The 14,659-nt window shown below is 36.1% G+C and overlaps 1 protein-coding gene across 1 annotated transcript in view; it reads left to right on the top strand.

Moving 5' to 3' along the window:
* LOC129232778 (trafficking protein particle complex subunit 10-like) overlaps positions 1-14,659 on the top strand; it is a 103,274-nt gene that overhangs the window by 2,239 nt on the left and 86,376 nt on the right. The window contains 3 exon segments of the mRNA XM_054866880.1: positions 1,367-1,448; positions 2,516-2,651; positions 12,311-12,510. Of these exon segments, the coding sequence (XP_054722855.1) occupies positions 1,367-1,448; positions 2,516-2,651; positions 12,311-12,510 (418 nt within the window).

The raw sequence follows: 14,659 nt of genomic DNA, 5'->3' as shown, positions 1-14,659 counted from the left end.
AAATTTTCTGCAAACGCCGTTCGCGCGTTCGTCTATATTATGCAAGACTGACATTCAGCTTTTCTATCTTTTCCAGCATGGTTTTGTTTGTTGTTTAAATTTTAATTTAACTTCACTTTATTTTCAATCTTGACACAATTCTTTAATAGTTCACAAAGCAATGGGAACAATGGAGGTCGCCATGTCCAGCGACTGAATTTTTTTAGGTGCAAAAGAAAGTTTTCTTAGGGGGAGTCTGTGGTCACTGGGGGGCGAACTTTCTGTAACTTCATTCCTAGAAACATTTTGAACTGCTATTGAAAACCACAAAATGCTTCACAGAAAGTTAGTCTCGTCAGGGTTTGCCTATGTATTTCTGTTAATTAAGGAACAAAAGAGGGGAAAAATTTCAAAGTTTATGAAAAAGTGATAACAATAAGCGAAGACACTGATCACAATATCCGACTTTCTTAACGTGTGTTAACATACAAGTGTTCTGGGACTTCGTGATTCTGATAACATTAAGCGATTGATAACATTAACCTTGATCACATTAAGCGGTGCCTACTGTACTTTTATTTAAGTCTCTCCCCCCCCCCTTCTCTTCTGCTTGAACAATTTTCATCTTGATAATTTTAGCAACTTTTGCTCCTGCACTTGAACATCGAACTGTTTGCGTTGCTCTTTCATTTTATGTATTAGTTATGATTTTAATTCATCATGATAAATGCTACAAAGCATTAAAACCAGGATATTCACATCCGAAATTGTTCCCTTTCTTTCAGGGGATTGGCTTTATGTCTTTAATTTAGTGCTCGTCCTTTTGTCCTTGTTTTGTCGTTAACTTTTTTCATATTACTCAAAATTGTTTCGGGCTATTCCACCGTCACAAGCGCTGACAAAAATGCGCTTAAATTTCGTTAACATTTCGTCATATCTCGTAATACTTAATGAAACAGGGGTAAGCATTTTTTTTTCATCTTTACATTTGATACAAAGATATTCCTGACACAATTATATTTTTATTAAACAATTCTGTTATTTAAAATAAAATTTATTTATATGCATCACAAGCGGGACATCCAAGGTCAACCCTTGCTTATGAATAAGCTTATATTTTTGCTCTACTAATACAGCAATGACGAAACAAAATGCAGATTTTGAAAGCTACAGTTCCAACGTAAAGGAAACGTATCTCATTAGTATAGAAATAATTATTTAAACCATTGAAAAAAAATATTTATATACCCATTCCATTGAAAATGGTCATTTTGTCCGGCACCTGACAAATCCTATATTTCATTAAAAAAGATAATTTTTTTATTATGTATGTATTTGCAGGGTTTATCGGATTTCTAGATATCTAAGAGTTTGGTATCCTTTTCAGGTGCCGGGGATCAGAAGCTCTTCCAGTCGGTAAAGCAGCCCCTTACTGATGGATTACCCAGGGAGTCGGGAGAATGGAGGAGGTTTGTCCTTTTTTTCACTCCTTCCTATGGACAATGCGCAGAGTGGGCTTTAAATGGGCGTGCCCTTCCCCATTTATTTTTCAACACTACTGCCATCCCCGCTTAATTGGTCTAAGGACCTTTGACCTTCAAAATTTTTGACTTTCTGGAAAAAATATATGTCATGCATTATTTAATTCTGAACAATTTGATTCCTTATTTATTACCATATGCAAAAAACATTTCAAGTTTTCGTAAAAATGCGTAACCTTTCCCCATAGAGGTTTATGTTAACAGCAGCTGTTTAAACCTCTTTTTCTCTGGTGCCGGTTTCTTCGGTTTTCTCGTTTTACGCGCGTTATATCTCAGAAAGTTTCTTATGTATTTCTTTAAAACTTTTCATACATGTTTGTCCAGTTTATTTTTATGATCTGAACCTAAATTTATTTATTTTTTTTAATTTTTTATTTATTTTTTTGCAATTTTATAAGTTAATATCAAAATTTTGGGCAAAAAAACATTTTTTTAGTATTAACTTTGATTTTTAGTTAAAATTATAAGACTTGAATACGCTACCTTGCGGTGATTCACAATACTGAAGAAAAAGCTAAAACATTCCATTCTACGTGTTTTCTTTGGGGTAAATTACAGGCTTCGGACAGTTTGTGATGTAATGTTCCCACTTAGATTATGATTCCAGGCTTAGAAGGCTAAAAATGTACAGTCTTGAGCAAAGAAGAGACCGAGGGGACATGATTCGGCTGTTTAAATTTATTAAAGTGAAAGATGTTACGGGGCTAAAGTTTAGCACTGAAAACAGGACAAAGGGGCATTGTTTCAAGCTATTTAAATCTCAGGCTGACATGGACATTAGGAAAAATTATTATTTTAGCAGGGTAGTGGAACCTCGGAACAGCTTACCGGAAGGGGTGGTCATGAGCAAGGGAGTAAGTAGACAGTTTTAAGAGGGCCATTGATCTTCACTGGGGATTGTAAATGGACTAGGACCAGTCTAGCTGGGCCCAGAGCCTGTTGCTGGTCGTCACTTTTGTATTTGTATACTAGTTTATATTTTCTGACTTCTTTAGGTCCCACATGAGGAATCCGAAGTCCGTGTATGTGAGCGCCAACTTCGTTGAGTTCTCCGAAGACGGACTACCCGATGAAGGCACGACGAGTCTGCTGGGACAGGCCTTCTTCCATATCTACTGGACGGAATGCCAGGTACTGTATTTTCCTGCGTATTATCCGCGGGTGGCCTATAATCCGCAGGTCCTAAAATCGGCCTGAAGAAAAAAAAGCTTCGTATAATCTTCGGATAATACGATGTAAAAAGATAAAGTTTGAATTTAACATACCATTTGAGCAACTAAACTAAAAACGTGAAAAAGTAATTACTTTGAAGGCGTAATCAAAATTAATCTGAAATATAATCCAAAATATAATGATTTCTTCTTGAAATCTTGATTATAGTACGCTAATTACTTGAAAAACAAAGAGTCCAGACAAAGGAGCAAACGGTCTAATCTTGTGCAAATGGCTACCTATTTCACTGTAATCTTGCTTATTTTACTTGACCTGAATCGCCAAGAGGAACATTCAAGCAACGTAAAATAACCGACATACGGGCAGGCAGCGAGGAAGAACATGCATGCTTCGTACAATAAACAACATTCGGTCGGCATACGATCTCGATCGGTGAATCCTACTGTAAAAATATTGAGGTTCAATGTGTTGATGTTAAGGGGGGGGGGAATCACAGATAATCTGCTGTTGTGTATAATCCGCACCTCATAAACTCAGAGTTCGTACGCTCCTTCAAAACTCCTCCAATACGCCTTCATTTAGGGAAAATTTTTGAAGGGCCCTTCAAACTCCATCATTTTGGTATTGAATCCCTCAAAACTCCTTTTTTTTTAGTTCATGGCTATATAATCTTCCTCTATGACAGTAACTTAAAATCCTTCGATCGACAACTTTACTTCGTCACAAGGGCAATGGTATAAGGGGCATTCCAAGGTATTTTTGACATTTATGTAGAGTCCGTAACGTGACTTTTTTTGCCATAACTTTTTAATTTACTGTTTGATTAGCATATTATTTTATTTTGATCTTTTCCGACCAACACACCAGCTCAAATTAAAATTATTTGCAAATCAAACGGTAAATTAAAAAGTTATGGCAAAAAAAGGTCACGTTACGGACTCTACGTAATGTCAAAAATACCTTGGAATGCCCCATAAGCACAATTTTAATATAGTAATTTCGTACATTAATTTTTTTTTTTTAAATGTAGATGTGATTTACAAATTGATCATAAAAGTCATAGAAGTTGAAGGTGAAAATATTATTAGATGACTAAGACATTTCGTAACTGAAGTCGAACATGCTTAAATGGTGCTTGGCTGTTTTTTCAAGTTTTATGATTATCGCTTTTCCCCCCCACACTCTCAGCAACAAAAGTCAGTTTGTCTAATTGTTATTTAAATATTTGAAAATATATAAATAGCTATACTATATTAAGTGATTGTTTTAAAAAACGATTGTTTAGTAAATCACAGTCATGATATTGTACAAAGGGTCATTCACAAGTGATGTCATCCCTTGAGAGGGAGACGGGCTCATGAAATTGTGGGAAGGGGAAGAGAGAGGGTGACAAAAAGTGACATCCCACAGCTATTGTAATAATACGTTTTTAAAAAATATGACATGTGACAAGAGGAGGAGTAAGATCGAGTGTGACGCTTTGCGACAAAGGTAAAGGGGATTAAATATGTTGAAAAAAAAAGTGTGACATTATTTAAGGACAGCCCATTAGTACTCCTTCAAAACCTCATTTTACTCCTTCAAAACTCCTCCAAAACTCCTTAATTTTATTTCTGAAATTGAGTACGAACCCTGAAACTTTGCTTTTTTTTCGCAGATAATCTGCGAATTATACGCAGGAAAATACGGTATTGAACCTCCTGTGTACATTTCTCTTGCTGTCTCTTCTACCTGCACATAGTTACAGATTTCTACCCCATCTGTTTTTCAAGCTCCCACAATTTTTATACGTAATAGCTGCGTCGCCCGGCTTTGCACGGTCCACCTTGAAAATGAAAGTTATGTCAATTGACGCTACCAGGCTTGAACAAAAAAAAAAAATCAGTAAAATTTTGCGGCAGATTGCGGAAAAATAACCAAAAAGGAAACGTTTTAAATCCTTCCGATTACAGGAGAAGCCTTTAAAACAAAACGCAGAATTTTACTTGCTCCTATTCGAGACATAAAATAGCAACAGATCTTTCGTCTTAATGATTTTCTTCACGCTACACATTTTAATAAAAGCATTGTTGCGGAAAGTTGAGTTGAAGCACTGAATAATAATTTGAATGGAGGAAAGCCTTCGAAAAATATGGATTTTATGTCAAAATCTATGTGTCATAGTCAATATAGTTTTTAATTGATTTCTCAGCTCATTATTATCCGAGGATTATGTTAAATAGCCAGACATGAAGACGGGAAGATGACGAATCCATCGATACCTGGTTTGATGGTCAGTTCATTGTTGTTCGGGAGAAGAAACTCGGACATAGAAACATAGATGACTACGTAGGTACATACATAGATACATACGCTCAGATTTTAATTATATAAGACAAAGCCGTGTCCAAGGGGAGGGTTTTAGGGGTTAAACTCTTCCCATTGAAAAAAAAAATCATTAAACGATTTTCCAAAACGTATTTTAAGTTTTAATTAATTTTAGAGTTAAACTCTGATACAGTATTCACCCTCTTTAATATTTCCCCAACTTTAACAATTAACATTTTCCTCAATTGTAGGATTCCCAAGCACCTTCGCTTCTAAGTGCTTGGAGAGTATGGCTGTGTCAATGCTGTAAGCATGCAGGGGAAAATTATTTAAAAGAATATTAGACAATGACGTAGCCCCCCCCCCAAAAAAAAACTTAAGGGCAGGGAAAATGGTTACTTTGCTTTTTGTTTTTTTATGGTACGCCTTTAGTGTTGGATGAATTAGTCGTTTCACACAGTAGAAAAATGTTTCTATGCGAATTTTTTTTTTTAATAAAATTTTTATTTTCATTCAATTCCTGTTCAATGTTATTTGATGGAAATACAAAAGAAAAAAAAGAAGGAAAATGGGGTGGCATAAAAGAAATATGTGTGCTTTTACAAAATGTTCAACTGTACAAATAAAATTTCATTTAAAAAAAAAACGTAAAATGTATAAAAAAAAGCCTAGTTATCGAACTAAAATGAACTATTCAACACGAGTAGTTAGTTTTCCTTTGACAACAGAAGTTACAAAGGGAAAAGGTTTCAACCCCTCCCTTTGTGAAATCCTGGACACGGGCCTGATATAAGATTATTGTGAGAAGAATTGGTTTGTCACCAATATGTCTTGGATTTTGTTTGCATTTTTCCAGTTTTTGTTTCTATTTACTTGCGAGAAAAATCACTCATTGTGCATTGAGTACATTTGAAGAAGTGTTTTCATTTTTATGTCAGCTGTAGTAGGTACAAAGCTATTCAGACTATTTTACCCTTGGATTTATGTTTGGGACTCTACGAAAAGTCTACGCATCACTTTTCCTTTTAGCTCGGGCTTTAATCAGGCCCAGATCTGCGTACCCATTGACCCCCGCAGTCCAGGGGGGGGGGACTGGTCTTTAATGGGGCCCAATAGCCCAAGAAATTGAAAAAAAAAAAAAAAAAAATAGCACTAAGACTTAATTTTGCAAATATACACTGCTGGCTTCTGGGAAGGGGCCCTACAGATTTTGTTGCTGGGGGTCCCAAAATTTGTAGATCGGGGGGGGGGGGACTGGTCCTTAACGAGGCCCAATGGCTCAAGAAATTGAAAAAAAAACTAGCACTAAGACTTATTAATCTTGCAAATATACACTGCTGGCTTCTGGGAAGGGGCCCTACAGATTTTGTTGCTGGGGTTCCCAAAATTTGTAGATCAGGGGGGGGGGGCCTTAACGGGGCCCAATGGCCCAAGAAATTGAAAAAAAAAAACTAGCAATAAGACTTATTAATCTTACAAATGGATACACTGCTGGCTTCCGGGAAGGGGCCCTACTGATTTTGTTGCTGGGGGTCCCAAAATTTGTAGATCAGGGGGGGGACTGGTCCTTAACAGGGTACAATAGCTCAAGAAATTGAAAAAAAAAAAAAAACTAGCACTAAGACTTATTAATCTTGCAAATATACACTGCTGGCTTCTGGGAAGGGGCCCTACAGATTTTGTTGCTGAAGGTCCCAAAATTTGTAGATCAGGGGTGGGGACTGGTCCTTAACAGGGCCCAATGGCCCAAGAAATTGAAAAAAAAACTAGCACTAAGACTTATTGATCTTACAAATGTATACACTGCTGGCTTCCGGGAAGGGGCCCTACTGATTTTGTTGCTGGGGGTCCCAAAATTTGTAGATCAGGGGGGGAGGGACTGGTCCTTAACGGGGCCCAATGGCCCAAGAAATTGAAAAAAAAAACTAGCACTAAGACTTATTAATCTTACAAATGTATACACTGCTGGCTTCCGGGAAGGGGCCCTACTGATTTTGTTGCTGGGGGTCCCAAAATTTGTAGATCAGGGGGTGGGGGACTGGTCCTTAACGGGGCCCAATGGCCCAAGAAATGGAAAAAAAAACTAGCACTAAGACTTATTAATCTTACAAATGTATACACTGCTGGCTTCCGGGAAGGGGCCCTACTGATTTTGTTGCTGGGGGTCCCAAAATTTGTAGATCAGGGGGTGGGGGACTGGTCCTTAACGGGGCCCAATGGCCCAAGAAATGGGAAAAAAAACTAGCACTAAGACTTATTAATCTTACAAATGTATAAACTGCTGGCTTCCGGGAAGGGGCCCTACTGATTTTGTTGCTGGGGGTCCCAAAATTTGTAGATCAGGGGGGGGGGGTGACTGGTCCTTAACAGGGCCCAATGGCCCAAGAAATTGAAAAAAAAAAACTAGCACTAAGACTTATTAATCTTGCAAATATACACTGCTGGCTTCTGGGAAGCAGTGGCGTAGCTAGACCCGACTTTCGGGGGGGGGGGGGTACTTCTTTTATATATATATATATATATATATATATATATATATATATATATATATATATATATATATATATATATATATATGTATGTATGTATATGTATATATATATATATATATACATATATAATATATATATATATATATACATATATATATATATATATATATATATATATATATATATATATATATATAATCGCTTGGAATTTTTTCCTTTTCTTCTTTTTTTTTCTTTCTCATCTCTCTTCTTTTCCCTTTTTTTTTTGAGACTAACGTTTCGGGGGGGGGGGGGGTTGTCCCCAAAAACCCCCCCTTAGCTACGCCCCTGCTGGGAAGGGTCCTTACAGATTTTGTTGCTGAAGGTCCCGAAGTTTGTAGATCAGTGTCGCTCTGGTTAAACGTTCGCAATCATTGCAATGAAATATCTCCACACCTCCTACAGCTACAATAGAAATCTTTTTGAAGGTGCTCTTTAATATACAGGATATCTGCTACTTTTTGAGTTTTGAAATCCATGACTTCTGCCCGTAGCTTTCCATGACTCACGTTCCTCAAATCCATGACTTTCCATGACTTACGCAAGTTACTTCATTTGACAATGGCATCAAAATTATGTATAAATATAAATAGAGACTATAAAGCAGTATAACTTTGTTTTAGGAAAATATCCTTTTTATCTCAGCTATGTAAATAAATCTAAACAAATGCAGCAAAAAATATTCAACTAAATATGTGTATGAAAAATAAATGATGCAACAATTTATTGAGACAAAAAATAAGTACGAGAATTTAAGGACATTTAAAATCTAAAATAACCCATTATATCCCCAAAGCGCAGTGCGAAATTGTAAAATACAAATTTAGTAAATGCATTTATACATTAAACAGAAAAAAAAAACTTCAAAGTACTCGATTCCAGAGTCATCATGGCAAAAGATAAGTTAGTAACAAATCTGAATACGATCGGTATAATTATTCAATTGTAATGTACAAAAGCAAGCTTACCATTAAATATAGAAACTTCAAACTGCTATTTCTACTGTTTATGTGTGTTTTTTTAAACATTGTAGAAAAGATATGATACGAAAAAAAATCCCCAGTCTCCGGAATGGGAAAACATACGATATTGAAAACATAAGATAGTCCTGAGAGCGAAATCCATGACCAACAGTCAGTTTACATGACTTTTGGACATTTTACGCTGAAATCCATGACTTTCCATGACCAATTTCGATCATGTTCGAAATTCATGACTTTCCATGACTTTCCATATGTGCGGACACCCTGAATATATCAATGATTGATTGGTTTTACTTGCAAACAACGGTTTTTAGATATGACTGAAAAAACGAACCTAATATCCAAACTTCCATCCTTGTTTTGATGGACAACCCGACTGAAATTTATTCCTCCCATTGTAATCTATACATATAAAAATCAATTGCCTGAGAGGATAGGTATATACAGTGAAACCTGTGTAAGTTGACCACTTGCGGTGCAGTACTTTGGTGGTCAACTTAGACAGGTGGTCAACTTATAAAGGGGGTAATGATTTTTTTTTGTCATTTCTTGCACCTCGTATTCATTTTTTGACTAATTGACACGTATTCTTTCTGTTCAACTCACTTTCATTGTTTAGCATTACTTTGAAACAATAATTTAAAATGTTATTTAAATATTTTTAGAGATTATTTTCCCAGAATGACGTATAAGGTGTCATGCAAATTTAAAATTTCAGTAAATTGATCAAAAAAAAAAAGTCTTATTGTTTATGAAAAGTTACTCATTTTATGTTAATAGTTCCTAAAAGATTATAGCTAATCAAAAATTACAAATTTTTCGCTTAACAACAAAAGAAAAACAAGTTTGGAGAATAAAAGGGTTCTTAGTAGTTTTCCCATGTGGTTAAACTCAAAAGGAGATTTAGTTATGCTGCTGTTTCATTTAGTTGGTAAAATGCTGGTCTGGCATCAAAAATATTTTTGGAAAGCTATAAAAAAAATAATTTGCTAAATAAAATTTAGAAAAATAAACCAAGTGGTCAACATACAAAGGGATTTTTACAATACTCCAAACCAAATTTGGTGTTCATTAGTGGTCAAGATAGACAGGTGGTCAAGATAGAGAGGTGGTCAAGTTACAGAGGTTTTCCTTCATTATATAAGATAGGCCTAATTCCGTTCCTGACAAAAACGGTCAACTTACAAAGGTGGTCAACTTTACAGGTTTTACTGTATATATATATATATATATATATATATATATATATATATCAACGCACAGCCAATACCGCTGATACCTCATACTTGAAATTTGACAGGCATGTCCACATGATTATGAAAGTGTCCACTAAGAAGGGATTTTTCGAATTATCAATTAGTTCGGGAGAAATTAATTAAAACCACTTAATTAAAACCTGCAATTGAAGTTTAAATCCCTTATTTTCGGAGGCTTTCCTCCATTCAAATCATTATTCAGTACTTTATCTCAACTTTTGGTCGATAGCGAGTTTTAAATTTGATATCGTTTTCGTTTCTCACGTGATTCTTCGAGGCTTTTCTCAAGTCAAATAATAATGTTTCTGGCTTTCGCTTTCACTTTTTCAAAACTGGAGACGAAGTTTTTAAGAACATCATCCCAGATAAAATACATAAAGCGTTTAAGTTATATTTCGCATCGTAAAGGTAAATGATAACAATCAGTGTCCTGAGATAACACATATATACAGTAGAAGACCATTATAACGCCGACCTATATAACGCAATTCTCTATAAACCACACAACTTTTCAGAAGTAAACAATAGGTTTTGATGTCAAAAACCTCCCTCAGTTTTGCTTTGCAAAAATGAAAATTGTTAGGCAAATTAAATTTTGAAAGTTTTTCATCTTTCCACCTTATTTCAAAGCTTTTAAATTTAAAATTTGTACTCATAGTAAACAGAAAATACCAGATGGCTCTTGAAAATGCAGCTGTCATGCAAACCATGAAGCTAGCAGAAGTGCAGGATTTTGATTGTGAAACATATTTATTTGTGATTAACTAATTGTAATATTAGTGCTTTATACTCATTGCAGATAAAACTCATTCTGAAGTGCTAATATATAGATATATTCTGAATATTAGTTTCAAAATTTGTGAAATGATCTATATAACGTAAAAGCCTGTATAACGCAAAAGCTCTGGTCCCAAGGTGTGCGTTATAGCAGTCATCTACTGTACTAGCATTTCTGTACCCAGCATTGCTCTGGTAAAGAAAATCAATACTTTAAAAGGATCGTTAATGACAGTTAAGGATCGGTTAAGGACTAGGACATATGAGGCAGTGAGAAGCAAAGGTATGCAATTGGCACAATTAAAAATTTGAAGATAACCAGTACAAATTGTGGGTGAACCCCTCTTCTGTCTTATGGCAAGATACAGTACTACTAGCCCAGGTAGATGTTGCTGTACAGCATGATTTAGAAAAAAATTCAATGAAAGCCTACCGAGGAAGTTATTTTTAAACACGTTTTGCTCAAAACTTGAAAATGGCCACTTACATCTCTTTGCTTCTCAGTGGCTCATATATTATAAGGAGTCCAGGAGCTCCAGGACCCTCCCAAAATTGGAAAAAATATATTAAATAAGTACTTATTATACGGAATTTTCGTAACTAGGTGCACCAATCACTGTTATCCCCTTCTAGTTCCATTACCCGAGCAATGCCGGGTACGGGAATGCTAGTCTATATATATAAAAATGAATGTTTGTCTGTATGTCATCCATGAACTCAAAAACTGCCCGGCAGATTTGGCTGAAACTTTCACCGTTTGTTATTTCTGGTACCGGGAATGTTTATGGACCGGTTCGAAAAAAATCCGATCGATCGTTCCTTTTTTATTCCAATTTAAGTCACAATCCATCGGATAAATACGAATAAAATGCAGAAATGAATTCGCGTGAAAGATCTCATTGATAAGAAGTTAGCTGTTGAGTTTGAACAAATAAATTCTTTCTTTATTGTTTTCATGCAACGGGGGGATTTAAAACTTTTTCTATTTGATATTTTTAGCGACGGATTGATCTTGCAAACTGCGTGAGAACAAAATTTGAGTATAGTCACGGCTTCACTTGATACGTGTTTCTATAAGACGCAATAAGACACGTATCGAGTGAAGCCTTGGTATAGTAAGCTAATCGGGACTTTTAGACACACGATTTAGACACGTGTCACATGAATATAAAATGAATTTTTGTCTGTATGTCATCGATGAAGTCAAAAACTACTGGAACCGATTATTATGGAAATTGCTATATATATGTATTTTTCCACGGAGAAGGTGCATAATATGCTCATTGAAGCCACTCGCCAGCAGGTGGCACTGCAGAGTAGCCACTTCTGCCCCGTTCAACCGATCGTCATGAAAATCGGTATAATTATGTATTTTTTTGTTGGCGTAGCAACGCGCGTCGGGTACAGCTAGTTCTGTCTAAAATTTGTGTTCTGTTTTTAAAAAACGGGTGAGTGATTTATAAATACAAAAGTGACGACCAGCAACAGGCTCTGGGCCCAGCTAGACTGGTCGTAGTCCATTTACAATCCCCAGTGAAGATCAATGGCCCTCTTAAAACTGTCTACTCCTTTGCTCATGACCCCCTCTTCCGGTAAGCTGTCCCGAGGTTCCACCACCCTGCTAAAATAATAATTTTTCCTAATATCCATGTTAGCCTGAGATTTAAATAGCTTAAAACAATGACCCCTTGTCCTGTTGCTGATTTGCAGTAGAAATATGTTGCACAACAAGAGCACCTCACAATTTGTGAATCTCCCCCCAGGACATGGACCACTACAAGCAGTCCGTGAAGGACAGCATCGGCAGCTGGCTGTCCAAGCTGAAGGCCAAGAAGATCTACGACTGGCTGATCGTGGTAGTGGACCACCTGGAGAGCAAGAAGTCCAGCAAGACCAAACTGCTGCCGAGGACCACGGTTCTGGACAAGATGAAGAGCGACTTTCCCAGCCAGAGCTCACAGAGGTGAGTGTTGTATACATTGGATTCGACAGTGGATCTCGTAGAACCCGCTCAGCTCTGGCTCCTTGTCTAAGGACCTTTAACCTGTGATTCCAGGCTTCCTCATACCATTTAGACTATGATTCCAGGCTAAGGATTCAAAAAATGTACAGTCTTGAGCAAAGAAGAGACCGAGGGGACATGATTCAGTTGTTTAAAATTATTAACAATATATCTACAATAAGAAGCCTGTAGATGTTGTTTACATTGATTTTCAAAAACTTTTCGATAAGGTACTGCATGTTGCTCTACTTAGCAAATTGGCTGATATAGGAATAGGAGGGAAAACTTTCATTTGGGTAAAAAACTGGCTGACCGGAAGGAAACAAAGGGTAGTTGTAAGGGGAAATTATTCTAATTGGAGTGAGGTGTTAAACGGGGTTCCTCAAGGATCAGTGTTAGGGCCTGTTTTGTTCATTGTCTTTATGAACGATATTCACAAAAATATTTCTGGGAACATGAATTGTTTTGCTGATGATGTCAAAGTTATGGGGACTGTAGAAAATGAAGAACAAGCAAATCAGCTGCAAGAGGATCTAGATCATATTACGGAGTGGGCTGATAAATGGGTTATGGCTGTTAATGTTGGGAAATGTCAAGTGCTACATTTAGGGCATGGAAATAAGTGTACAAGTTATTATTTGCAAGGTTCAGTCATTAGTCAGGCAGACGAAGTTACTGATCTGGGGGTCTTAATAAGTCAGGATTTAAAGTTTAGCCAACAGTGCAGCATTGCTAGCAACAAAGCCCATAAGATGCTTGGGTTTATCAATAGATCTATTTCAAATAAATCTAAAGAAGTTCTTCTGCCCTTATATGGAAGTTTGGTAAGACCCCATTTGGAGTATGCTGTTCAGTTTTGGTTTCCTTATCTTAAGAAAGACATTAATGTATTGGAAAGGGTTCGAAGGAGGGCTACAAGTCTAATAAGTGGACTTTCTCATTTAGACTATGATTCGAGGCTTAGAATGCTAAAAATGTACGGTCTTGAGCAAAGAAGAGACCGAGGGGACATGATTCAGTTGTTTAAGTTGATTAAAATGGAAGAAGTTACAGGGCTGAAGTTTAGCACTGAAAACAGGACAAGGGGTCATTGTTTTAAGCTGTTTAAATCTCAGGCTAACATGGATATTAGGAAAAATTATTATTTTAGCAGGGTAGTGGAACCTTGGAACAGCTTACCGGAAGAGGTGGTAATGGGCAAAGGAGTAGATAGTTTTAAGAGGGCTTCTCTGGGGATTGTAAATTGACTAGGGCCAGTCTAGCTGGGCCCAGAGCCTGTTGCTGGTCGTCACATTTGTATTTATAACCTTTAAAATTTTCGACTTTCTAGAAAAAGTATATGTCATGCATCATTTAATTCTGAACAATTTGATACCTTATTTATTATCATCCGCAAAAAACTTTTCAAGTTATTGCAGAAATGTGTTACCTTACCCCACAGAGAATTATGTTAATAGCAGCCTGTTTAAGCCTCCTTTTCTCTGGTTGCGTTTTCTCGGGTTTCTCGTTTTGCATGCGTGGTAACTCAGAAAGTTTCTTATATATTTCCGTAAACCTTTTCATGCATGTCTGTCTGGATTATTTTTATGATCTGAACCTAAATTTTAACTAAAAATAAAAGATATTATTTTTTAAAAAAGTATTTCCCCCATATTAACTTATAACATTTCAAATAAATTTTAAAAATCAAAAAAAAAATTATTTATTTTTCAAAATCTTTTTTTTTTTTTTGAAGTTTTATAAGTTTCTGGCGTGCCTAAGAGAGCTCATAACCTAACTTTGCTCCCAAACCTTGAGGTCCTTTTGGTTCAGTGGTTAAAGCACTGGGTTAGCATCACAAAGGTTCGTGGTTCAAATCCCGACCCGGACAATAATCGTCCACGTTATGATGATCCATACATCACAAGTTAATATCAAAATTTTGAGCAAAAAAAAATTTTTTTTTTTAGTATTAACTTTGATTTTTAGTTAAAATTTAGGTTCAGATCATAAAAATAATCCAGACAAAGATGCAGTAAAAGTTTTATGGAAATTATCTGTGAAGAAATTTTCTGAGATATCACCAACGTAAAACGAGAAACCGGCTGAGAAAACTGAGAAAAAGAGGCTT

This window comes from Uloborus diversus, unplaced genomic scaffold (genome assembly GCF_026930045.1).
Source record: "Uloborus diversus isolate 005 unplaced genomic scaffold, Udiv.v.3.1 scaffold_14, whole genome shotgun sequence".
In the NCBI taxonomy this organism is placed as follows: domain Eukaryota; kingdom Metazoa; phylum Arthropoda; class Arachnida; order Araneae; family Uloboridae; genus Uloborus; species Uloborus diversus.
This window is presented reverse-complemented; position numbering and strand designations above follow the sequence as displayed.